Genomic DNA, 25,626 nt, shown 5'->3' with positions numbered 1-25,626 from the left:
TGCATTATCCTGATTTAACATGTTATTTTAATTGTGATAGAAGCATATCATGATGCCAGATCTGTGTGGGAGACAATCAGCTGGCACCTGGCAGACACCCAAGGTAACTAAATAGCAGCAGTGATGGCACTGGAACTAAAACCCACATAGCAAACGTAATTCTAGGAAATAGCACAGAACCACAATGAACAAGTTTCACAACTTTATTGGTGTCAAAAATGCTTTTTTTAACTTCTTTACAAAAGAATAAAACTTTTCCTATATCCAGTATAAAACAGAGTTCTCAGGGATTGCACCTGTGACTGGTTTCATCCCTAAGAATAAGAATATTCCCATGTATATCTAATGTCATTTACACAAAATATAATGCATTATTCTAATTGGGGAGGAGCAGAATGTTAGAAAATGGCACAGGTTGCAAGAACGGAGAGAAGACAAGAGATGGGGGAACATAAAGTAATTACTGTAAGAAGAAAGAACAATGGAAAGAATAATACAAATTGCATAGTGTCCGTAATATGTATGTACCTATATTCTGTTTGGAGACTGAAACTGCTTTTTTTTAAGAATTTAGGCTTTTTACTTTAAAAAAAATAATAATTTTTTTGTTGTTGTGTGAGTTGTTTGCTTAGTGATTGGCAAGAACGTGATTGGAATTGGCTTAGTGTAGCACAGACTAAGAACAGTTTCCGATTGCAGTAATATCGCCACATTTTTGCACCCATATAAAAGCTGTAATATCCCGACCTCCATCAGTTTTACAAAATTGCATATAAATCACCGTAAAACTCTATAAAGATCTACATTAGGTTCAGCAGGCTATTAGAGATCTGGGTATTAAAACAGTTATATAAATGCTAATAATTGGTCCCCTTATGACCTTCTGAAACGGTCACAGGTGACACTTCTCTGATATATGAAGAAAAATGAAGGTTACGTTCCCACAATGAGTTTTTGGTGAGTTTTTTTACGCTGCATATTTTGGAAAGAATGCAAGTAACCTATTTTACTTAATGGGTGCAGAGAATCTGCAACATCAAAAACTCACCAAAAGCTCATCAAAAACTCACCAAAAGCACATCAAAAACTCACCAAAAGCACATTGTGGGAACATATCCTTAAGCTTCCAATACTGTGCCTAACTTGTATTTCACATCTGTAAAAAAAATATTTATTGGACTTAGATTCCCCCTTTATGGAACCTTCATTTAGTATTTTAACCTTTAGATAGTATTCAATAAACAGTTCAAGGAGCCGTAAGGAAACAGCACTAGGTGCAAAAAATAAATTAAAATAAATAATATAAATTAAACATAAAAATAAATACATGAATAAAAATATAACAGAAGACAAACATAACATGTATAAAACGAAATTAAAACAACAAATGGGTCCCGCTTCTAATTTTACACATCATTTAACATACATTACAAGAAAATAAATAATAAAAAAGAATGTGCTTTATTTTTATGTTCTATTCAGTTGATCCTCTTGTGTGGTTTTTTAGCTTTTTTAATGTTGAACTACATTAGTGTATTGTTACTATACTATCATGACTTTCGCTCTTCCTGAAGCCATAAGACTTATAGTAGATCCATTTTAAGTGGATTTATCTGACTTTTTTATAATTTGAAAAAGTTGTGAAATCAGCTTTATTCCTCCAGCATCATACACCTCCGAGGATTTGACCCACACAGAGGTCTTTGCAAAACACGCTCACATCATATTTTTGTAGGTCTGATTATTCAGCGTCAATGAAATAAATGTCAAGTTAAAATAAATAGTGAATTTTTCACACAGCAAAGTGCAGTTCATTAATTTTGTGCAATGAATAAGTGTTATGTCTTGTGATTCCATCACAAACTAAATGCAGTTTTACAATGTTGTCTGTTCCTCATTTAGTAGTACTTTAAAATATTCTTCACGAGCTAAGAATATAAAGGGACATGAGAATTTACTTTTTGTGCTCTAAATTTTAAATCTTGTGCAACTGTATGGCATAGGAATGGTTAAATATCATATCTCCTACACAAGGCATACAAAGTCATACATTTTCCATTGGCAATAGGCCATACAGAGATAGCAAATATGTTAAAATCAATATGCAACAAAAATCCAAATTCATAGATACAACAAAAATATCTGGAAATTATACTAAAGAGTCAGAGGCAGTTTAAGGTGATGGTGGCTTCTTTTTATGCCTAAAAGTAGAAGATAAAAGTTCTGGCTTCTTCATACTTGTATAAAGTCAAGTAACAAGTTGCATTAAACTGATATAATTTACTCAGTAAAAATGGTATGATGTGGATACGCTTCGTAGGCCATGTCAATGGGTATTTCATATCTGGGAACTGCAGTTTGAAAGTGTGAGCCATGACCATGAGAACCACTAAGACCAAGGGAAGGATAATGTGATCGGAATGCATAGGATTTGTCCAAATCTGGTGATCCATCTTGTTTCAAAGAAAAATTGCCACTAATGCTCAGTGGAGGCGTAAGGGCACCATCGTACGGAGGTGTGGTACAATTTAAGGTATGATTTACCATTGGGTCCACAACAGTTTTGAAGGTTGGAGGTTTCAAGTGCAAGTGGTGTGCTTCAATATTACCATATGGAGGACTTGGTAGACCAGGAGACTGGTAACTGTAAGCATGAGAAACAAGTGATGAGTCACAAATGCCTGACTTATCTTCATGTTTTTCCAGGAACATAGGCTGTGGTCCTAATTGTAGACAGCCAGCTACTAGATTACTGGTGGGCTGTGAGAGTCCTTTACAGAGCATTTCCAGAAACCCTTTTCCTTCTGCAGTTTGACCTCGTTCCAGGACCTCAGATAGCGCCCAAATATAATTTCTTGCCAGTCTGAGTGTCTCAATTTTTGACAACTTTTGTGTTTTAGAATAGCAAGGCATGACCCGCCTTAGGTTATCCAATGCATCATTTAGTCCATGCATTCTGGTGCGTTCCCTGGCATTAGCTTTTACCCTCCGCACACGGAACCTCTCAAGCCTTGCCTTGGTCATCTTCTTTTTCTTTGGACCTCTTTTCTTTGGCTTTTCTCCATCATCCTCTTCTTCTTCATCTTCTTCTCCATCGATGCTTCCATGTTCTTCATGACTGAGACCTGATAACATGTCATATGTAGATTGTCTTTGACTGCTTTCTTGCATCTCATCTTGAGAACTTAGAGCCTCTTCCATCCACCCATGAACACTGACTATCTCGGACATCTCAGCAGCCTAATATGACTCCTGCAATAAACAACAAACCAAAGGGATTACCTACATTAGTAAACTGTTTATCCACAAATGTTACACCACTTATGGTTCATGTAGCTGCTTTCCATAAGCTCTCCATGTTCTATCACTTTTTCCAAGATGCAATTTGGGCAAGTTTGCTGTATGGCGGAGATTAGTAGAACCATTCCTGCAATGATGACCATATTCAGTATGGAGCTTATAGAGAGTGTACATCATGGACCACAAAAGATCCAGCATCAATTTATACAGAAACAATGCAGAATGACAATTAACATTCATTAACTTCCAATGCAAAAACTTAATTGCAATGATGTATGGTGCTCCAGACTAGAGTTTGATATTAAATAACTAGTAAGGAGCTCTTACTAAACAATGATTAGTTGACATTTTGATGTTGTGACGTACGATAGAATTATTCCTCTGAGGGTTTTTATAAAGATTACACAATTTTTACACATTAACTGCCATCAAATGTTATATATGTAGTGATACATGATGGTATATAGTTGTATTGTTGGATGCTTTCGCTGGATCTCTTTATCACTGAATGGCCAATAGCTGCGGGGGAAGCTTCAATCACTGTTTTTATTGATGCTATTATAATTCACATATAACATTGGAAATAGTGATAAGTTGTACAGTAACTGTGATCGATCACTAGTTTATCTAATCTGTGCTCTGCAGTACCTCAATGTTTTAGTATTTCAGGAACTCCTAAGCCTTACAGCAAATATTAACTTTGCTAAAGTGACACCAACTAATTAGAAATTATATAAATAGCATTCCCATAATGATTACTTATTAGGAAAATTGGTCATTTTTAAAAGGCAATAAATATATTGTGCTTTGAGAAAATAAAATTCTCCACTATTTCCTTTCCTGCAGACATGTAAGCAAACAGGGGATTCATTTCTTAATAAATCTGGCTTCTCCCAAAACTAAAGTGAGCAATTCTTACATTGCCAATCTATGAAACATAGAGTGTAAGACTAAGTGTAGATTTACTCAAAATGAATCTATATCTTAATATGTGCAAAACATATTCATCGTATTATAGTACGTTTTGTGGAGTCACAAATACTATTTGGAGGAAATATTTAGTAAGTATTTAAATACCCCTGACACCAGTGACAGGCTTATTGTCACCCCCGTACCAGCTCCTCTCCTGATGTCCCTTCTCTCTTTTAACCTATTCCTATAAAACTTTTCATATCTTCTACATGTTTTCTGTCTCTGCCAATTATTTTGTATCAGCTACTCATGGACTAGTAATACAATAGCAAGATCACTTCCAAATATTAATAATCATTTATTCTACCAAATCCGACGCAATTGTCAATATCTATGTGAAAGAACTAATTGAATTGAATTCTAAAATTACTCCTTATAATTTGAAGCAAATAGTGTACCATGACTTGTTGACAAGGTAGGCAGCAGGACCCTTTGCAACTCTGGGCTCCTGGGTTCAAATCCCATTAAGGACAACATCTGCAAGGAGTTTGTATGTTCTCCTCGTGTTTACGTGGGTTTCCTCCCAGTAAGACATACTGATAGGGGATTTAGATTGTGAGCCCCAATCGGGACAGTGATGATGATGTGTCTGAATTGTAAAGCGCTGCGGAATATGTTGGCACTATATAAATAAAGATTATTATTATATGATGTCGCTATATAAGCAAAGCATAATAAGTGTCTATTTTATCTAACATGACACTCACACATGAATATGATAGGGCAGCACGGTGGCTCAGTGGTTAGCATTGCAGCCTTGCAGCGCTGGGGTCCTGGGTCCAAATCCCACCAAGGAGAATATCTGCAAGGAGTTTGTATGTTCTCCCTGTGTTTGCGTGGGTTTCCTCCCAGTTCTCTGATTTCCTCCCACACTCCAAAGACATACTGATAGGGAATTTAGATTGTGAGCCCCAATGGGGACAGTGACCATAATGTGTCTGAATTGTAAAGCGCTTCGGGATATGTTGGCAAATTGGCGAAACATAAATAAACAGATTATTATTATTATATGATGTCACTACATAAGCAAAGCATAATAAGTTTCTATTTTATCTGACATGATACTCTAAGTTAATAGCTAACTGCTTGAAATTCTGCACAGTTCACACTGAGTCTTGCTAAAATGATCTAGAGATCTTGCCAAATTATTTTATAAAGTACAATTAATTAAACTGCACCAGCATCAAAGCAATCTGTGATTCCTTTATAATGTACAGTATCTAAAGTGTTTTCTTACATACACAGAGGATACCTAGATGGATAGCCAGACTATTAATAATAATAATAATAATAATAATAATAATAATAATAGTAACACACATCTGCAGCATAAAAAGGAAATATAAAGAAAGGAGCATTTTTTTTTTACCGTACCCTTGTGTAGAAAAGTTGCAGATGTGCAGCTCCTCCAGAAGTCCTGGATAAGATGCTGTCTCCTGAGTTCAGGCTCAGGAATAGCTGGACAGCTCCCTGCTGACCGCTGCTGCTCCTCTGTGCTGCTCCTCTGTGCTGCTCCTCTGTGCGGGACCTCTGCAGATTCACAGCTCCTTTCACTTTACTAAGGTTGTTATCTAAGCTCAGCCCCTTTCAGGAGGCAGAGCTCCAGTTTTTGGTGGTCTTGTCTTTTTTTTTTTTTTGCTACAACTCGTAACCCTTTCCTCCCCAATACCATTAATACCATCTGCGTGGAGAAACAGTTGAAAGGCAGTTGTGTTGTTGTAAATGTTAATATTGTCCAAATCTTACACATTGCAGAATTGTCAGGGGCTGATTAAATAATCATCATAACTTTACATTGTTATATGAGCTCTCAGATAAGAGATGCTCTATTCAAGAAAAATGCAAACTGTCATCAATAAGAAAATGAATAAACTGTGCAGAATGTGTTCAGTATAGTCAGGTAATGATTACTTTACCTTGTGAGTGATGGATATTACTTTCTGTGGTTGAAACCCTCATTCGAGACATTATTGGAGCTGGCATATCTCTCACCCCACAAATGGCAATACTATCATTGGGTATCAATAAACTTTTAAAAGAACATCAATTTATTATCTTGCATATTTTAATTACTGCAAACCATCTAATAGCAACATTTTGGAAGAAAAAATATATACCTAGATTAGGAATTATTATTGAGAGAGTAGCGGCACATAACATAAAAATTTTACTTGCTGTGATATTAAACACGCTAGTTGGGAAACTGACTTGCTTAGAAACATTAAAATAGTTTTTTTTTAAAATCCTGTCCTTTAAGGATATTTGCTTGATGATTAATTGAGCAGCATGATTACATAAGCTTAGAAATAGTCATTTAGGGGCAGTGACTTCCTTTATACGAAGCAAAATACTTGTCTTGATTGACAGGTCTCTACCTATTTGTGTAGTTCTCTGCAATAAGGTAGCCTGTCGCTATTTCATTCTGCCCATTGTTAGATACAGCACTACAGGTTCACTTTTAACTTCCCTCTGTTTCCAATAATGCCATAATTATAATGCTATTTATACAAGTCCCTAATACAATAATAAAGCGGAGCCAAATGTCTTGTGAAAGGTTTGTGTCTAAATGTTCCTAAGTCAGTGTTTTTAGTCTTTTTATAACCAAAATCTACAAATCTCATTCATTTATTGAACAGGACTTTCCTTTGCTACAATATAAGCTATAACCAAGTAAATATTGCAAATTTTCGCTACAAAAAATAAGCATAATACTTGATTTCCAAACCTGTTATGAACATAACCTCAAAGGGGTTGTCCAGATTTTGTTTAAAAACTTACCTTTAAAGTAGGGGGATGTGGTAAAATAACAAAAAATACTCATAGTTACCTGATAAATTCCCCTCTGCTTCTGTGGTCCCATTTGATTCTGTCAACAGTTCTGCATGATGATGTGCTGACCACGTGCATGTGACCGCTGCAGCCAATTACTGTCTTCAGTAATGATGACTATGACACGAGACCCATGCATGGTCATCACATCACATCATCATGCTTTACAGTTCACAAAGCTTTACCAGTTGAGTAACTATTTTGTTATTTTATTTCATTCCTTGCTTGTAGACAACCTTTTTTAAAAAAAAAAAAAAAAAATATAGAAAATTTGGACAACCCCTTTTAGTAATCTTTCCTTTAACACTGTTTTCGTTGATATAATCAGATTGTTTCAGATTGTCACCTTTGTGATGTGCTTATAATTCTAGTTTTTGAACCCCGAATTGAAAATAGCCATAAATTCAGTATAAATTACAAGCGATTAAATGAAACCACTGAGCGTGACCCCCATGTAATAAGCATTTGCAAATAACATGTTTAGCTCTATAAATCTGTCGCTTTTCTTTAAACTTTGAGCAGATGGTTGCAACAGGTTAATTTTTCCAGCTTCACATGATGGCAACAATGGGGCAGTGGAGGTGGCTATGGAGGAGAGAGGTCTGTAAGAAAGCAGCCTGTAGTGTTATGACACAGGCTTTTTTCACCCAACTGGTGGAAGAGAACATATGGAACTGCTATTACTTGTGCGTTCTGTCTAACAAGTCAGCCTGTCTTCCCTTTGTCTCACTTGCATGTGTTTCTGCTCGTGCCTCTCATCTAAGTCCTATTGTCCTAAGGCAGTCACATCTGTTCCACGGCTGTGTCTGCAGCAACATTTCTGAATTGAGTGCCCAGTCTTTACAAGTCTTTTATCTGCCACTTCCCCTAACTCTAAATGCAGGCATGTGACACTATTTGCATCTAAACTCCCATTACCGCCCATCGCCAGCTCTCTTTGGTCCTGCTATAATTCAGGACAGTTCCTCCATGACATCCAATCACTTTATTGCTAATGCTCCTGTTTTGATTTATGATACTAAAAAGACCCAAGTGAGGAAGAATCAGAGGGATCTCGGTAGAAAATAATACACATGTATATTATATGCATTAAGTCTTGTTATTTAGATTTCCCAAACTCCTTAATAACAAATTTGCCTTCTGTATGGAGACATTCCCCTCTCATGTCTACATAGACTTGCTGTTTAGATCAAGGCAGGATGGCATGTGCCGCTGCAGCTGAAAAGATGGCTTTTTGGGTGATCACCTTTCTTTCCCAGGATTGGAAAAAATTAAGAAACATTTCAAACTATTCGAATTCCCATATTGTAAATAGTAGGAGATCACATGTACTTGATGCAATCTTTATAAGTCAATGGATCTGTCATAACCATTATTGCTCTGATAATAATTGAAGTTTTGAGTAAACAGAGAACATTAGCCCACTGCTCATTACAAATTTTTGTAACAGAGGAAAATTTGTAAGGAAGTGGGATAATAGCATCCCTTAAAGGGGTGGTCTGAAGTCCAAATTAAATTTCCTTCTAAATCCCTATTTACTGCCATAGTCTAATCTATTTTCCAATATACTTGAATTAAAAAATCCCTATCCTTCCCTAACTACACTATTTAGCCGCTTTCTTTTTTTACTTCCTTTTTTGCTGAAACGTCGTTTGAGAATTGCAGTGCATGCCGGGTTACTCAAATGAAGCATCATCAGGGGGCAGAGGTTGTGGTCACTGTCGCAGCCTCTGCCCCCTCCCTGAAATGAAGTATCATCAGTGGAACTCTTTTCAGGGGCTGGAATTATCCCTGAACACTGTGCACTGTGCGATGTGCACAATAACAGCGCGCTCTGTTGCCGGCTTGATACTGCTGATCTGAGCCGACAACGGAGTGCGCTGTCATTGTGCACATCATGCAGGGATGAGCCCAGCCCCTGAAACGAACATTACTGATGATGCTTTGTTTCATGGAGAGGGAAGAGGCTGCGACAGTGACCACAGCTTCTGCCCCCTGATGATGCTTCAGTTGAGTATCCCTGCATGCACTGGAATTCTCAAACAAAGCGTCAGCAAAAAGGAAGTGGGTAAGAAAGAAGTTAGATAAGTGTAGTGAGGGAAAGATAGGGAATTCTTAATTCAAGTATATCAGAAAATACTTTAGATTATGGCAGTAAATAGATAGGGATTGAGGACGAAAGTTAATTTGGACTTCACATTTTTTTGTTACTGCACCTCCCCATTCCTGACATATGGACCCTTTTACTTGTTTGTGTCCGGTATGTAAATTTTATATTTTAGGGCAAAGGGGCATAGCTCTCAAGAAGAAGTCCACAGAGAAGAGTTTAGGACCATGCCCACGTGGATAACAAGACTAGATTTAAATACAGGGAAATGGGAGGCATATGTCAGGAACGGAGAGGTTCAGGAACAAAACTATCACAGATTCAGGAGAACAGGGATATTTACAACAGGTAAGAAAATATACAGGGTGTGCAGAACTATCAAGTGGGAAGACACTTGTTATGGTGTATGAGTTATATTAGTAAAAACTTTCTATTTATACATCAGTATTAGATACACTGCATCATCCAGGTCTAAACAATATATATAACCCCTAATCATGTACTGACCATGAAGTGAACCTACACTTATATATTAAGTTATCACATATATTATATTCCTAAATATACCTCTATGTGCAGCAACCTGGGTTTGACATTCCATAGACTGAATATAGGCTGCCAAAGTGGCATTCTGCACCTTCGCATGGTACCAGTACTCTCATAAAGGGGGCTATTCCAATAATGGAAGTATGTTATGGACGTCCTACATATGAAAATATACATTTTACTCCATCTTCCCCATAATTCACGAACACCTAAAATTAATGCAGTGACACCATTGTAAAAGTAGATTACATAGGGAAAACTTCTGGTGACACGAGACATATAAAGCCATATAATTAGACTATTTTTATGTTAGGTAGTTGCTTGGTGAATCAGCGTTAGTATTGGTGGAAACTCATGTGCGTTGCTCTTGTTGCTTTGTCACAGCCTCTTACCCCTAGTCTGATCAGAAGGTATTGCTTTGCTGAAGGCTTCTCAGGGGAATGCAAATTGAAAGCGGCCCATCTGTCAGCTTTTAGGTTTTCAACCGTCCCTGCATCATCTCCACGCTCCCTCCCTCCTTCTTCTGCCTCCCACTTCTCAATTGCTATGTTCTTCTCATTAACCTTTCCAGTTATGTGTTCCCAACAAAAGAAGAGATCTGGGGTTGTTGGCTTACGATCTGATCACCACTAGAGACTTGAATTAGATAATAAAAGGAGGAGTTCTATAGGGAACCAGCTTATTCACTAAAGTGCTGGGCTTCAATGAGACTTGAGAAACAGGATAACAAATGAAATATTTCGGACTGTGCTGGTTGCATTGCCCCGTGATGTGTATGATTCACCGGATTTACAAAAGCAGATTTCAGGGCAATTGGATCACTATTAATAACCAATGAGTTGGACCCCGATATTAGACTAATAATTAAAAAAAATTACATTTTACCTCTTAAATAAAACCCACATTATTTCTATAAGAGATACATACTTCAGGGCTTTACTACTATTTATCTGCTACAATTGCAATGATAAAAATTATTCTTAATGATCTGAATCATTTTTACAATTGGTAACGACAGTGGTTACGTCTATGGTACAAAAACATCCAGTTTTGTCTAGTGATATAGTGTCTAAAAAGTGTAACTTACATATATACGTACAGAACATTCCAGTTGTGTAATAAATATGTACTGGAAATAGTAAAAAATAAGAATTTTCAAAGAACTAAAGTATAACATGTTTGTAAATTAAAAATGAAAAATAGTAGTAATAATACAAAATACAACTTAAAATGAAAAGACTTTCATCAACGATTTAGTTTTTATTTCAATGATTAGTGTATTTGATTAAGGCCACGTTCACACGTTCAGTATTTGGTCAGTATATTACATCAGCATTTGTAAGCCAAAACCAGGAGTGGGTGATAAATACAGAAGTGGTGACGTGTTTCTATTATATTTTTCCTCTGATTGTTCCACTCCTGGTTGTGGCTTACAAATACTGATGTAAAATACTGAACAAATACTGACAGTGTGAACGTGGCCTAAATTAAACTTGGTTTTTCAGAATTTTGGTTCTTCGGATACATTTTTGGCATCCATTTGTTTCACCTGAAGATGAATGTTCCCTCATTGTCCACGGTACGATACACTACTAATTTTGCACTTACAAATTAAGATGCGAGGAAAAGAAATCTGCTTCTTCATTTACTGTACATTATATTTTTACTCTCTTTTCCAAAGCAACTTGTTTAATGTTGTGTCACTGATAAAACATTAAATCACTGCAATGATGAGGTTTAACAAGAAGCCATAATTCAAAATCTGTAATAAGACCCTCCAACTACCATGTATCTTACATACTACTATTATTTTCTTATATAACAGACCTTTTAGGCCGCCCGATACAAGGGCCTGTGTGCAACTGCTATATCTGCACCTCTTATAGCTTCTCTCCTGCTGAAAGAATCACGGTCCCTAATGTTTATAAGGTCTATTGTCATTTATAATTTGAAAATACAGCTTAAAATCATCTTATGCAAGTCTCAGTGACTTTTCTAAAGAAGTGGAGTCTTGTTGACAGTGCCGCCCATTACATTTAAACTTCGTAAGCGAGCAATTCTAGAATCCCAAGCTGTTTCACATTTTTAACCAGAGTTTAATTAACCCCTTCCCGACCTTGGACGTACTCAGTATGTCCTGGTTGGGATGTGCTTCCCGAACTTGGACGTACTGAGTATGTCCAGGCGATTTTGTGTGCACAACAACTGTGCGTGTGCGATCGCTGCTTGGTGTTGAGCTAATATCATAGCTGACACCCGGCACTCACTGCCAGGAACAGTGTACGCACTGCTCCTGACAGTTTAACCCGCTAAATGCTGCAATCAATAGCGGCATTTAGAAGGCAGGCAGAGGGAGGGGGACCCCTCTACCCTTCGATTGGCGCCCCCCTGAAGTCATCACAAGGGGCCTATTGTTGCCCTCAGAGCATGGTGTATTAAGCTTGTATGTCAGTGCCATCCAGGTGACCAGGCTGTAGCAAGTTAATTAGATAATGCGCAGTGCATGGTCTAAGTAACTTGTGTCAGTGCAGCACTAACACTTACAAAGCATAGCAATGCTCCTGTATTGCTATGCTTTATAACTGTGAACAGACTAAAAGTCAAAGTCCCATGGAGGAACTAAGTAAAAAGTTTAAAAAAGTAAAAAAAAAATTGTAGATATATTTTTTTAATAAATCAGAAAATATTAAATAAATATATATATATATGTGGCGCCCCTGAGGGTTCAGTCGCCACAGAGGTACTGCACCTCACCCAGAGGTGTGGTGTCTCCCTTCTCTCAGGTAAAGAGGGAGTGTGTGTCACCCTGGCCTGGATGCCACAAGTGTAATAAAGCTCTGTCTGAGAGCAAGGGGGAGGTTCTCTAGTCAGGGGAACATTAGCATGCAGTACCTCCTGTCTCAGGCTAGTAGGGGGAGCAGGCTGCCCCTATAAAAGCTGGTGCTGGGGGCAGGGTTAGGGAGAACTGGATGACCTGTCTCAGGACTGAGACGTGTCCCGGAGCAGAGCAGGGACAGAAAGTTGTATTGCACCTAAGAGGAAGTGTGGCAGGAGGAGAGCCACAAGCCAGAGACAAGAGGCGAAGTGAGCCCGTCTTGGCAGATAAAGGACTTAATTTACCAGACTTTGGTGTCTGAGGCTGGGAGGATTCCACATCCTACAGCAGATAACCAGTCCGCAGGGGACTGTATGTTCCTTGGCCTAAGAAGCCTGTAGGCTCTGCCACAACAGAAGGGACCAGTAAAGCCGTACCAGGCCGGGAGCAGAAAGGAACCCACGTCGCAGGCCATACAGGCGAGAGTACACGGAAAGCTCGGAAACGTGGACTGTTACCCTATCAGGAGGAGATAGCCAGAAGGAGCGCAGAAAGCACGGTAGGCCTACACCCTCACCCTGACCAGGGCCAATTTCCCCATTGCTCTCAGACATCCAGGTCCCCTCCTAGCCGGGACTGTTTATGGGTCAGTTTACCTGTTTTAGTAAAGACCCTGGACTGCAACCTGTTGTCTGTGTGCTCCTTCGCGCCTCCAGCACTACCGGTACTGGGACTCTCACCACCATCACTCCCACCATCCATTATACTGCCCTGGGGCCGCACTCTTCCCATGGGGAGTCAAACTACCCTAGCTGCACACCTCATCAGCCCCAGCGGTCTGCATGCAGCGGCGGTTCCTAATAACCGCAATCCACGGGTGGCGTAGTCGGACATAATCATCAGCGCATAACGGACTACCACTGGCCTGACCACCCTGAGCCACGGAACCGGGTTGCCACTACTACTCCCACCGTTTCCCTATTGCCCGGATCCGAATGCCCCACGGCCCAGGGGGCGAGTCAGCTTTGGCGTAGTCGGCAGGATTGAGACCAACCCGCCACAAACGGGTATTGCGTGCCTGAAAAAGACTGTACACGCACCGGAAAAGAGGTTTCCCGCCATCCAGAGCCGTTTCCCGCCATCTTCCGTCGGTTCCCGCCATCTTCAGCCGCTTTCCCGCCTTTGGACGCCATCTTCAGGACGCCGCGCGGGAAGAAGAGGGGCGTGGACGTCCAAACCGCGCGAGACCCGAAGCTCCACCCCACGCACCGACGCTGCGCAAGGTCCTGGAAGGGAGAGAGAGCGACGCTGACGTCACCAGGACACGACGCAAGGTCCTCGCCCGGAGCAGCATCAGCGGAGCTGCGGCCTACAGAAGAGGATCGTCGGAAGGTATGCCGCGCTTAACTAGGGGGGAGGACAATGTCAGACACGGAGGCGCCCACTACCACCAATGCAGCTGCAGCAGCGGTGATGCCCTTTTCCCTGCCCTACATCCCTGGAGCGGCCTGGCTGCCCAAGTACTCAGGGGAGCCCCATGCCCTAACTGACTTTAAGGAAAGGCTGTACAGTTTGTTCCAGGTTTACCCCCTGACAGAGGAACAGAAGGTCAGCATATTGACAGGGCAGTTAACTGGCGCAGCCCAGCGGGAGGTAAAGTCATGGCCCGCTGAGGAGAAAAGAACTGTAAAGGGTATTCTGGCACGGCTGCGGGGTACCTTTGACACACGTACCTCCGCTGAGATTAAAATGCGGTTCTATGGATGTAAGCAGAGGGCACAGGACAGCATCAGAGACTATGCCCTAAATTTGCAGGAAGCCCTGAGGGCCATACAACAAACTGACCCTGGCAGCGTGCAGGAAACGGATAAACTACTGACAGAGCAATTCATAGAAGGTCTGCTGTCTAGCGCCCACAGGGCCCAGCTGCGCCTCATGTTCTTCCAGAACCCTGACCTGACCTTTGCCCAATTCAAGGACAGGGCCATAAGGGTGCTCCGTGAACCCGCAACAAGTGGCGCTATAAACCCGCGGCGCCCTGCTCTCACCTACCACCAGGAGGCGGCGTCCTCCTCTATGGACTCCGTGCGGGCTTATGCACAGGCCCTGAACCAAGCCCCGTCGAAAGATCTGCACCACCTAGTCCAGGAGCTGACCAGGAGCGTCGCGGCATTGACCAGGACCGTCCAGGCAATACAAGTGGACCCGTCAAGACCCATCGAGCTGGCTTCAAGTCCGGAGGATGTCCCGTGGCGTCGACAGAGGAGGATCCCGTCGTTCCGAGGGAGGCCTACAGACCGCTACGCAGAGGATGGACAGCCCATTTGCCGTCGATGCAACCAGCCCGGACACATTTCCAGGTACTGTAATTTAAACGGGTCCAACCTGGGGCAGAGGGCCAACCCCCAGGCATAAGATCACCAGGCCTTTACAATTGGCGTAATAAGTACGTTGGGGGGCGCCCGGTTTTACCCGTGGTGCTGGACGGTATCCCCATGAGCGCCTTGCTGGGTCGCAAGTAACCACTATCCCTTATGTACTTTTTAAGCAGTATTGGACTGATGCTGATATCACACGGTATCCAGACAGTAACTTGAGCATCATCGCCAGTAATGGCTTACCCGTGCCGCAGATGGGGTTCAAGGAGATGACCATTAAAATTGGTAAAGTTGAACTGCCGGCACAGGGAGTAATTATTGTGGACATTGACCGTCGTGAAAGTCACCCTAAAATAACTGTGGGTACTAATGTAATTGAAAATTGTCTTTCAGAGGTAATTGTAATTCTACAACAGGGGGCGGTGAATGCTAGTTCCAGCCAACAGAGAGTCCTCAACAAGGAGATAAAAGCCCTGTTGAGACGGCAGCAGGTAGAACTGTCTGGTGGCGAGATTGGTAGCGTAAGACTGAGTGACCCATTCCCCATTTCCATGCCTCCCAAAAGTGAAATGATGATCTGGTGTCGGACTGCAATCGGGTTGAGAGGTAGAGACTACCAAGCCATGGTAGAACCCGTGTACTCAGACAGCAGGCCCACCATTTTGACAGCCCGGGGGGTGGTTGATGTCCGTCATGGGAGGGTGCACGTTCGCATTCTCAACATTGGGGAGAGAGAGGTACACTTGCCCAGGTACGCTACACTTGCCAAACTGTTTGTTGTCGAACACAAAGCTATCAGGGCCGTGGAACCCTTGCCCCCATCTCCACAGGCGGAGGGTAATGGCTCCCAGAAACAAAAGGAGGACTGGTGCCAGAAACTCCATGTGGGTGCTGACTCCACTCCCCTGCACCAAAAACAAGGAGTCTACCGGGTGGTACAGGAGTACGAGAGAGTCTTTAGTAAGCACCCGCTAGACTTCGGCAGAGTAAAAGGGATAGAACACCATATCCCCACGGGGAGCCACCCACCAATAAAAGAGAGACACAGGCCTGTACCCCCTGCACATTATCAGAACGCCAAGGGTATGCTGCGGGAAATGAAAGAAGCTGGGGTCATTAGAGATAGCTGTAGCCCCTGGGCAGCCCCCCTGGTTCTGGTAAAAAAGAAAGACGGCACCATGAGAATGTGCGTGGGCTATAGACAAATCAACCGTATCACCCACAAAGACGCATATCCGCTGCCTAGAATAGAGGAGTCTTTAGCCGCACTAAAATCAGCTAACTTCTTTTCTACTTTGGACCTTACTAGCGGGTACTGGCAGGTTCCTGTGGCAGAGGCTGACAAGGAGAAGACCGCCTTCACCACCCCGATGGGACTGAGTGAGTTCAACTGTATGCCCTTCGGGCTCTGCAACGCACCAGGGAACTTCCAGAGGCTGATGGAATGCTGTCTAGGGCACCGAAACTTCGAGACGGTCCTCCTTTACCTGGACGACGTGATCGTCTATTCAAAGACCTACGAGGACCATCTTAAGCACCTGGCCGAGGTGTTCGAAGCCCTGGCAGGCTATGGCCTGAAGGTGAAACCATCGAAGTGTCACCTGCTGAAACCAAAGGTCCAGTACCTAGGGCACGTGGTAAGTGCGGAAGGAGTAGCCCCCGACCCTGAGAAGGTCACGGCAATCAAGAGCTGGCCAAGCCCCTCGAACATCAAAGAGGTGAGACAGTTCCTCGGGTTGGTAGGCTACTACCGAAGGTTCATCCCCGGGTTCACTAAGATGACAGCTCCTATGCAGGACCTCCTGATTGGACAGTCTAAGTCCCGAAGTCAAAAGCCACCCTTCAAGTGGGATAAACCGGAAGAGGAGTCCTTCCGCCAGTTGAAGATGGCCCTCACGGGGGATGAGATCCTGGCCTACCCTGACTATGAGCAGCCTTTTATTCTCCACACAGACGCCAGTAATGTGGGACTGGGAGCCGCACGGTCCCAAAACCAACAGGGCAGAGAAAGGGTGATCGCGTACGCCAGCCGGAAGCTGAGACCCACCAAGAGGAACCCGGAGAATTACAGCTCCTTCAAGCTAGAATTCTTGGCGGTGGTGTGGGCCGGGACGGAACGCTTCAAGCATTACCTGGCCTCCGCAAAGTTCACGGTGTACACGGACAACAACCCGTTAACACACCTAGACAATGCAAGACTCGGTGCCCTGGAACAGCGGTGGATGGCCCGTCTCTCCAATTATGACTTCGTGATCAAGTACCGGGCAGGCAAAACCAATGCCAACGCTGACGCCCTATCGAGAATGCCTCACTTACCTGCAGGTGACGAAGACCCAGAAGAGCTAGAGGAGGTAGAACTCCCCGCGTTTCACCGGTATGGAGCCGCTCAATACTCCCACCGCGTGAAGGAGGAGGATGTAACAACTGTGATGATCAATCCCCTACCTCACCACAGCTGGGCCGAGACCCAAGATAGTGACCCTGCCATCCGCATGGTGAAAGATCTGCTGACCCAGGAAGATGTCCGCATAGATCCGGATGCTCCAAAGGAAGCCAAGCAGCTATGGAAAGAGAAGAGCAAGCTGTTCCTCTACGAAGGCAAGCTGTGCAGAAGAATTGTCAACCACCGGACGCACGAGCTGACCTGGCAAGTCGTGGTCCCAAGGCGGGATGCAGCTATGGTCCTGGGGGCGTACCATGACAGAGCGGGGCACTTCGGTTGGAAGAAACTGGAGTTCCTGCTAAGAGGACGGTTCTTTTGGGTCGGCATGAAAGGGGCTGTAGAGAAGTGGTGCAGAGACTGTGGCCCTTGTCACCTAAGGAGGAAGGACCGTGCCAGCCAGAAGACACCCTTGAGGCCCATTGTCACCACGCAGCCTCTTGAGCTGGTAGCACACTGGACCACGTCAAATTGGCTCCAAGCCGGTCGGGATACATCTACGCCCTGACAATCGTGGACCACTATTCCCGTTTTCTAGTGGTGGTCCCGGTGAAGGATTTGACAGCCCAAACGGCGGCCAGAGCCTTCCAGCAATACTTCTGCCGTCCACACGGGTATCCGGAACAGGTCCTGACGGACCAGGGTCCAGCGTTCGAGGCTGAAATCTTCCAAGAGTTCTGCAACTTCTATAGCTGTAAGAAGATCCGGACAACGCCTTACCACCCACAAACCAACGGGATGTGTGAGAAAATGAACAATATAGTCATTGATCTCCTGAAGACGTTGCCCCTGGAGGAACACAGCCTGTGGCCAGAAAAACTGCCGGACCTGATAGACTTATACAATCATATCCCGGTGAATGCTACAAACTGCACCCCGGCTTACCTGATGCGAGCCAGACCAGGTAAACTGCCCGTAGACCTGGAGATGGGAGTCCTAACACCTGAGGACACCTCCCCGGATGCGGACTGGGATACGGAAAGACAACTGCAGTACAAGAAGGTACAGGAGAGTGTGGAGAAGAGCCTGGCCCAGGTGAGAGAAAGGCAAGAAAGACTCTTCAACCAACACGCCCCTGCTGGTCCCCTAGAACCTGGTGAGCAGGTCCTGAAGCGGAAGAGAAGGCTACATAAGTTGGATGACCAGTGGGAAAGGGAACCCTACACCGTACTGCAGTCTGATCACGACAACCCGAAGGTGTGCGTGATCACCAAGGACGGAGGAGAAACCACTAGTACCGTCTCCAGAGACCACCTCAAAAGGTGCCCCGAGCAACTCTGTAGTGCAGAAGAGGATCAAAGTGACCTTGAACCCGCAGAGGACAAGGAAGAAATGATCAGCACCGTTCTCGGAGAGTTCCTGCAATCCTGGACTCGAATAAACGATGCCATAGTGGTACCCATCCTGCATTTCCTGCAATTGACTGAGCAACAACCTGCACCAGAGCCAAAAGGTGAAGAAGAGCAAGCAGCTCCGGAGCCAGAAGAGCCTGTACCAGCAGCCCAGGAGAGTCAACCCTCTGCTGACAGTGAGCCTGCCATGCCTGCGGTAAGCCAAAGGACCCGCAGACTGCTGCCTGCCCTACCTGTACACCCAGCTGGTAGCTGTACCCCTAACGCTAGTGGGGAAAGCCAGGTCGGTCCACCACCAGACAGTGGGTTAAGGAGATCAACCAGGAGCACAAAGGGGCAGATACCCGCTCGCTGGAGAATATAGGATGCACTAGAACTGTAAATAACCCTGTTACCAAATGTTGAAATGTTTGCAAAGTTACATGCATGTTTGGTAATTCTGTGTTTCAGTTTATTGCAGTTACCGTAAGGACTCAAAGGTTATGGACTTTTTATAACCGGGACCTTGTATGGACTGCGTTCGGAGCCTAACCAAGGAAAGAACTAAGACTGTAAAGGACTTGGGGTAGGACAGACCCCCACCTGGTTAAGGCTCCCCGTTGTATTGGTGATATGGACACCCGGTCACAGACCACACTGTGACCTTAAGAACTCAAGCTGTGCGTCGTCTGTCTGTTAATGTTTTATGGTTATGCATATTGTCTTTGTTTATTGTTTAGTCCCGGAGTACTAAATTTTACTAGGGGGGAATGTGTCACCCTGGCCTGGATGCCACAAGTGTAATAAAGCTGTGTCTGAGAGCAAGGGGGAGGTTCTCTAGTCAGGGGAACATTAGCATGCAGTACCTCCTGTCTCAGGCTAGTAGGGGGAGCAGGCTGCCCCTATAAAAGCTGGTGCTGGGGGCAGGGTTAGGGAGAACTGGATGACCTGTCTCGGGACTGAGACGTGTCCCGGAGCAGAGCAGGGACAGAAAGTTGTATTGCACCTAAGAGGAAGTGTGGCAGGAGGAGAGCCACAAGCCAGAGATAAGAGGCGAAGTGAGCCCGTCTTGGCAGATAAAGGACTTAATTTACCAGACTTTGGTGTCTGAGGCTGGGAGGATTCCACATCCTACAGCAGATAACCAGTCCGCAGGGGACTGTATGTTCCTTGGCCTAAGAAGCCTGTAGGCTCTGCCACAACAGAAGGGACCAGTAAAGCCGTACCAGGCCGGGAGCAGAAAGGAACCCACGTCGCAGGCCATACAGGCGAGAGTACACGGAAAGCTCGGAAACGTAGACTGTTACCCTATCAGGAGGAGATAGCCAGAAGGAGCGCAGAAAGCACGGTAGGCCTACACCCTCACCCTGACCAGGGCCAATTTCCCCATTGCTCTCAGACATCCAGGTCCCCTCCTAGCCGGGACTGTTTATGGGTCAGTTTACCTGTTTTAGTAAAGACCCTGGACTGCAACCTGTTGTCTGTGTGCTCCTTCGCGCCTCCAGCACTACCGGTACTGGGACTCTCACCACCATCACTCCCACCATCCATTATACTGCCCTGGGGCCGCACTCTTCCCGTGGGGAGTCACACTACCCTAGCTGCACACCTCATCAGCCCCAGCGGTCTGAATGCAGCGGCGGTTCCTAATAACCGCAATCCACGGGTGGCGTAGTCGGACATAATCATCAGCGCATAACGGACTACCACTGGCCTGACCACCCTGAGCCACGGAACCGGGTTGCCACTACTACTCCCACCGTTTCCCTATTGCCCGGATCCGAGTGCCCCATGGCCCAGGGGGCGAGTCAAGTGCTGTTCAGAACCCCAAACACCTGCATCTAACACTATGCTGCTCCAGGCCGACTGGAGGGGCAACATGCAGAGTGCAGCTGCTGAGCCCTGACCCTGGCTGGAGTGGGCGGGAACCCAAAGGTAGGGGGAACCAGTAGTGGGTGTGGGTGGAGGAAGTAGTTAGAGGGAGCATTTTGGTAGGAGTATAAATAGGGAAGCCATCTTAGAGTGGCAGGTTCAGAGTTAGGGAGCAGTCCAGAAAAACAGCTCGGGACAGTTCAGAAGAACAGTCCGGGTGCAGAGTCTCATTAGGAGATCTGCTCCGCAAGTAGGGCCAAGTCTGGAGGCCCCGGAGGGGAGCAGGGAGTAGGCTCCGTTTTGAGAAGGAATCCCAGGGGGTACGGCGAGTGCAGGAAGGCACCTGTACGCCCCGCATCTGCCAGAAGACAGAGGCATTGTAGCCGCATTCTAGTCCCCTGAAGGCCAAGCAAGTCTGTGTAAATCCGACGGACAGGAGGGACTTCAGAGTACCCGAACAGGACTGAGAGTGGGCAGCGCAGAGCAGGAGGGAGAAAGACCAGTGTGAAGTCGGTCAAAATAGGAACACGAGAAAGTGGGGTTCTGCCAGATATTCCCAAGTTGCCTGAGGAAGGATTGAACACCTTCCCGGTGAACGCAGCGCGACGTGGGAGGCCTGCACATGTACAGTGCGCCTGTGGACTATCTGAAGAATTGTGAGTAAAATCTCGGATGACTGCACCGTACTGCCTCCGTCCATTCTTTCATCGGCGCCATTGTTCCCTCCCTGCACTACAACACCCAGCGCAACCATCATTCACTTACACTGCCCTGAGGCCTGCTCCACCTGTGGGGAGCCGTCCCATCACAAGCTGCCCTAACATCTGCCTCAGAGGACTGTTGCAGCGCTGGTGAACCTCACCAGACACCACAGGTGGCGTCACGAACTTTCCAATCCCATATAATAATCTTCCCCTTTTCACTGACCGCCCTGGGTCACGGACCGAGCCAGCCACCGTGATATCCCCCAACAGCAAGAGGCCCGGCTGCCGAGTACCCCACGGGCCAGGGGGCGCGTCATATATATATATATATATATATATATATATATGTATATATATCTATATATATGTATATATATATATATATATATATATATATATATATATGAACTGATTTATATTTTTATGTAAAAAAAATCCATGTTTGGTATCGCCGATTCTGGAATGACCCACCCTATAAAAATGTCACACTAGTTAACCCCTGCAGTGAACACAGTAAAAAGAAAAAAAAATTGGTCAAGAGTCTATGCTTTTTCATCATACTGCCAAACAAAAAGTAGAATAAAACACGATCAAAATGACGAATGTAAATAAAAATGGTATAGCTGAAAGCATCATCTTGTCCCGCAAAAAAACAAGCTGCCATACAGCTTTATCAGTGGAAAAATAAAAAAGTTATAACTCTCAGAATAAACTGATGCAAAAATAATTATTTTTTCTACAAAATAGTTTTATTGTGTACAAGCACCAAAACATAACAACCTACCTAAATGTGGTATCGCTGCAATCTTACTGACCGGAAGAATAAAGCTGTCTTATCAATTTTATCACACGCATTAAAAAAATGTCATGTGCCCGAAAATGGTACCAATAAAAACGTCAACTCGTCATACAAAAAACAAGCCCTCATATGACACTGTTGACAGAAATATGGAAAAATTATAGCTCTCAAACTATGGAAATGCAAAAAAAGCATCTTTTAGTGTGCAGCCAAACATAAAAACCAAATATAAATCTGGTATCGCTGTAATCCTGAAGAATCAAGTCGCCTTATCACCGCACAAGGAACAGAGTAAAAAATAAATAGAACAAATTCTTCACCTGCTGTTGATGTGTTCCTTCTGCCTCCAAAAGATTGCAGTAAGGCTCAGCTCACATTTATCTTGCGCTCTACACTGAGCGCTTACACCGGGGTTTCCATGTAAATCTCTGAAATAGACGGAACCGTGGGGAAGTTTCCCTTTAATGAGGCAGATGGAGGCACTGTGGATGCTGTCTGACCTATGATCCGGCAGTGTCTGTCTTTTTAGGCGTGCATAAAAGTGCGGTCATCCACAGTTTTGTGCACCTCTGAAAAAAAGGACACAGCTGAACAGAGGCCAGACAGAGTCCAGAGTAACTCTGCTGACTCATAGTGAATGAATCCTTCAGGGGTTTCATCTGAATCACGTCACTCGGAGATTTAGATGGAAACCCCAATATAAGTGCTCAGTGTAGAGTGTAGGAAAAATATGATTCAAAATATTATGTAAAATGTCCCAAATCAATCCACAAAAAAAGCAAGTTCCTGCTCAGGTTCTTCATCTGTCAATGGAAATAAAGGGGTTTTCACATTACCGGTAAAACAAAGGCTCTGGAAAAACGCTATGACTCCTCACCCCCCAAAAGAAATCCAACAAATTCTGCGCTCCCAAATCTAAATGCCCCCTCCCTTCTGAGTTCCACAGTGTGCCTAAACCACATTTAGCATCCACATGTTTGGCATTTCTGTAGCAATGAGAGCCCGCCTAATTTACTGGTGCATGTCTCCAGAAGCATGAGCTTGGCACTACAATGTACTGGTCACTACATTTACTGGTTACTACAACGGCAATTTGCAATTTTAACTCTGCAACATCCACTGCTGCTTGTTTCTGCAAAACACCTATGGAGTAAAAATCATCACTACACCTGTAGATAAATTCCCAAAAAGGTATAATTTCCAAAATGGGGTCACTTGAGGTAGGATTCTGTTCTTCTAGCACTTAGGGGCTTTCTTTATGGAGTCCACAAACTATTCTAGGAAAATCTGTGCTCCAGGAGGCAAATAGCACTCCGTCCCTCCGAGTCTCGCCATATGGCTAAGCAGTACTGTATAGCCACATATGGGGTATTGCCACTTTCTGCAGAAATTGTGGGACAAATTTTCATGCCATTTTTACCAATTTCCCAGTGTAAAAATGTAAAATCTAGGGCTAAAACAAAATTTTGGTGGTAAAAATGTAATTATTTTTTCTTCACTGCCCAATGGTATAAAATTTTGTGACACACCCGTGGTGTCAATATGATCACTGCACCCCTAGATGAATTCATTAAGAGGTCTAGTTTGTAAAATGGGGTTACTAATGGGGTGTTCTGCTGTTCTGACACCTCAGGGACTCTCCCAGTGAGTCATGGCACCCACAAATCATAACAGTAAAATCTGCACTATAATATGGCGCTCCTTCAATTCTGAGTTTTGCACTGTGCCTGAAAAGTATTTCCCAATTACATGTAAGGTATTGCATAATCAGGAGAAATTTTTACAACAAACTGAGGTCCAGTTTTTACTATGAGCCCTTAGATAAATGAAAAACTTGGGGCTAAAACGACATTTTAGTGGTAAAAATGTAATTTATTCTTTCTTCACCACCCAATGGTATAAAATTATGTGAGGCACATGTGGGGTCAATGTAATCACTTCACCCCTAGATGAATTCATTGGGGGGTGTAGTTTGTAAAATAAAGTCACATATGGGGGGTTTCTGCTGTTCTGGTACCACAGGGACTCTGCCAATGTGACATGGCACCCACAAACTATTCCTGCAAAATCTGAACTCCAATATGGTGCTTCTTCTCTTCTGAGCTTTGCACTATGCCTCAAAAGTAATTTTCAACCCCATATGGGGTATAGATGTACTCAGGAGAAATTGAGCAACTAATTTTGGGGTCAATTTCTCCTGATATCCTTATGGAAATGCAAAAATTTCGGGCTAAATTTTGTGGGAAAAATATATTTTTTTCATTTTCACAGATTAAAGTTGTAAAATTCTGTGAATCACCCGGGGGTTTAAGGTGCTCACAACAAGTCTAGATAAATTCCTTGAGGGGTCTAGTTTCCAAAATGGGGTCAGTTGTGGGGGATTTCCACTGTTTAGGCACATCAGGGGCTCCAAACGCGACATGACTCCCTTCCTTTCTGAGTCCTGTCGTGCGCCTAAACACTAGTTTTCCCCACATATGGAGTATCTGCGTACTCAGGAGAAATTGCACAACATATTTTGGGTTCCATTTTTTCTTGTTACCCTTGTGAAAATAAAAAATTGAGGCTAAAATAAAATTTTTGTGGCAAAAATGTGATTTTTTTATTTTTATAGTTCAACGTTATAAACTTCTGTGAAGCACCTGGGGATTCAAAGTGCTCACCAATCATCTAGATACATTCATTGAGAGGTCTAGTTTCCAAAATGGGGTCACTTGTTGGGGAGGTTTCTACTGTTTAGGCACATCAGGGGCTCTCCAAACGGGACATGGCATCCGCTAATGACTCCAGCAAATTTTGCATTCAAAAATTCAAATGCCACTCCTTCCCTTCTGAGCCCTGCCGTGTGCCCAAACAGTAGTTTTTCCCCACATATGGGTTATCAGTGTACTCAGGAGAAATTATACAACAAAATGTATGGTTCAATTTCTGCTGTTACCCTTGTGAAAATGAAAAAATTGGGGTTAAAATAATTTTTTTGTGTGAATAATGTGATTTTCTTTATTTTCAAAGCTCAACGTTATAAACTTCTGTGAAGCACTTGGGGGTTCAGGGTGCTCACCACACATCTAGATACATTCCTTGAGAGATCTAGTTTCCAAAATGGCATCACTTGTGGGGTGATTCCACTTTTTAGGCACATCAGGGGCTCTCCAAACGGTACATGGCATCTGCTAATGTTTCCAGCAAATTTTGAGTTCAAAAATTCAAATGACACTCCTTCCCTTCTGAGCATTGCCGTGCGCCCAAACAGTAGATTTTGCCCACATATGGGGTATCGGTGTACTCAGGAGAAATTGCATTGGTGCAGTTTCTCCTGTTACCCTTGTGAAAATAAAAAAATTGGGGCTAAAATAAAATTGTGTAAATAATGTAATTTTTTTATTTTCAAAGCTCAACATTATAAACTTCTTTGATGCACTTGGTGGTTCAAGGTGCTCATCACACATCTAGATACATTCCTTGAGAGATCTAGTTTCCAAAGTGGCATCACTTGTGGGGGGGTTCCACTTTTTAGGCACATCAAGTGCTCT

The 25,626-nt window shown here is 43.7% G+C and overlaps 1 protein-coding gene across 1 annotated transcript; it reads right to left on the bottom strand.

The window, feature by feature from the left end:
• Window positions 1–251: 251 nt before the first annotated feature.
• On the bottom strand, window positions 252–5,877 carry NEUROD4 (neuronal differentiation 4). The gene is made up of 2 exons (XM_073670061.1): window positions 5,647–5,877; window positions 252–3,252 (listed from the first exon to the last, which is right to left on the bottom strand). Exon 2 carries the CDS (start codon window positions 3,229–3,231, stop codon window positions 2,281–2,283), a length of 951 nt encoding a protein of 316 aa, XP_073526162.1. The 5' UTR covers window positions 3,232–3,252; window positions 5,647–5,877; the 3' UTR covers window positions 252–2,280.
• Between the last annotated feature and the right edge of the window lie 19,749 nt (window positions 5,878–25,626).

This window comes from Phyllobates terribilis, unplaced genomic scaffold (genome assembly GCF_046119375.1).
Source record: "Phyllobates terribilis strain yellow unplaced genomic scaffold, ASM4611937v1 Scaffold_2__4_contigs__length_985480577, whole genome shotgun sequence".
NCBI lineage: Eukaryota > Metazoa > Chordata > Amphibia > Anura > Dendrobatidae > Phyllobates > Phyllobates terribilis.
The sequence above is the reverse complement of the archived record's forward strand: the minus strand, read 5'-3'. Positions and strand labels throughout refer to the sequence as shown.

What these genes read in the sequence shown, in the direction of transcription:
- NEUROD4 (XM_073670061.1), bottom strand. Translation starts at nt 3,231, where the DNA reads ATGTCCGAGATAGTCAGTGTTCATGGGTGGATGGAAGAGGCTCTAAGT.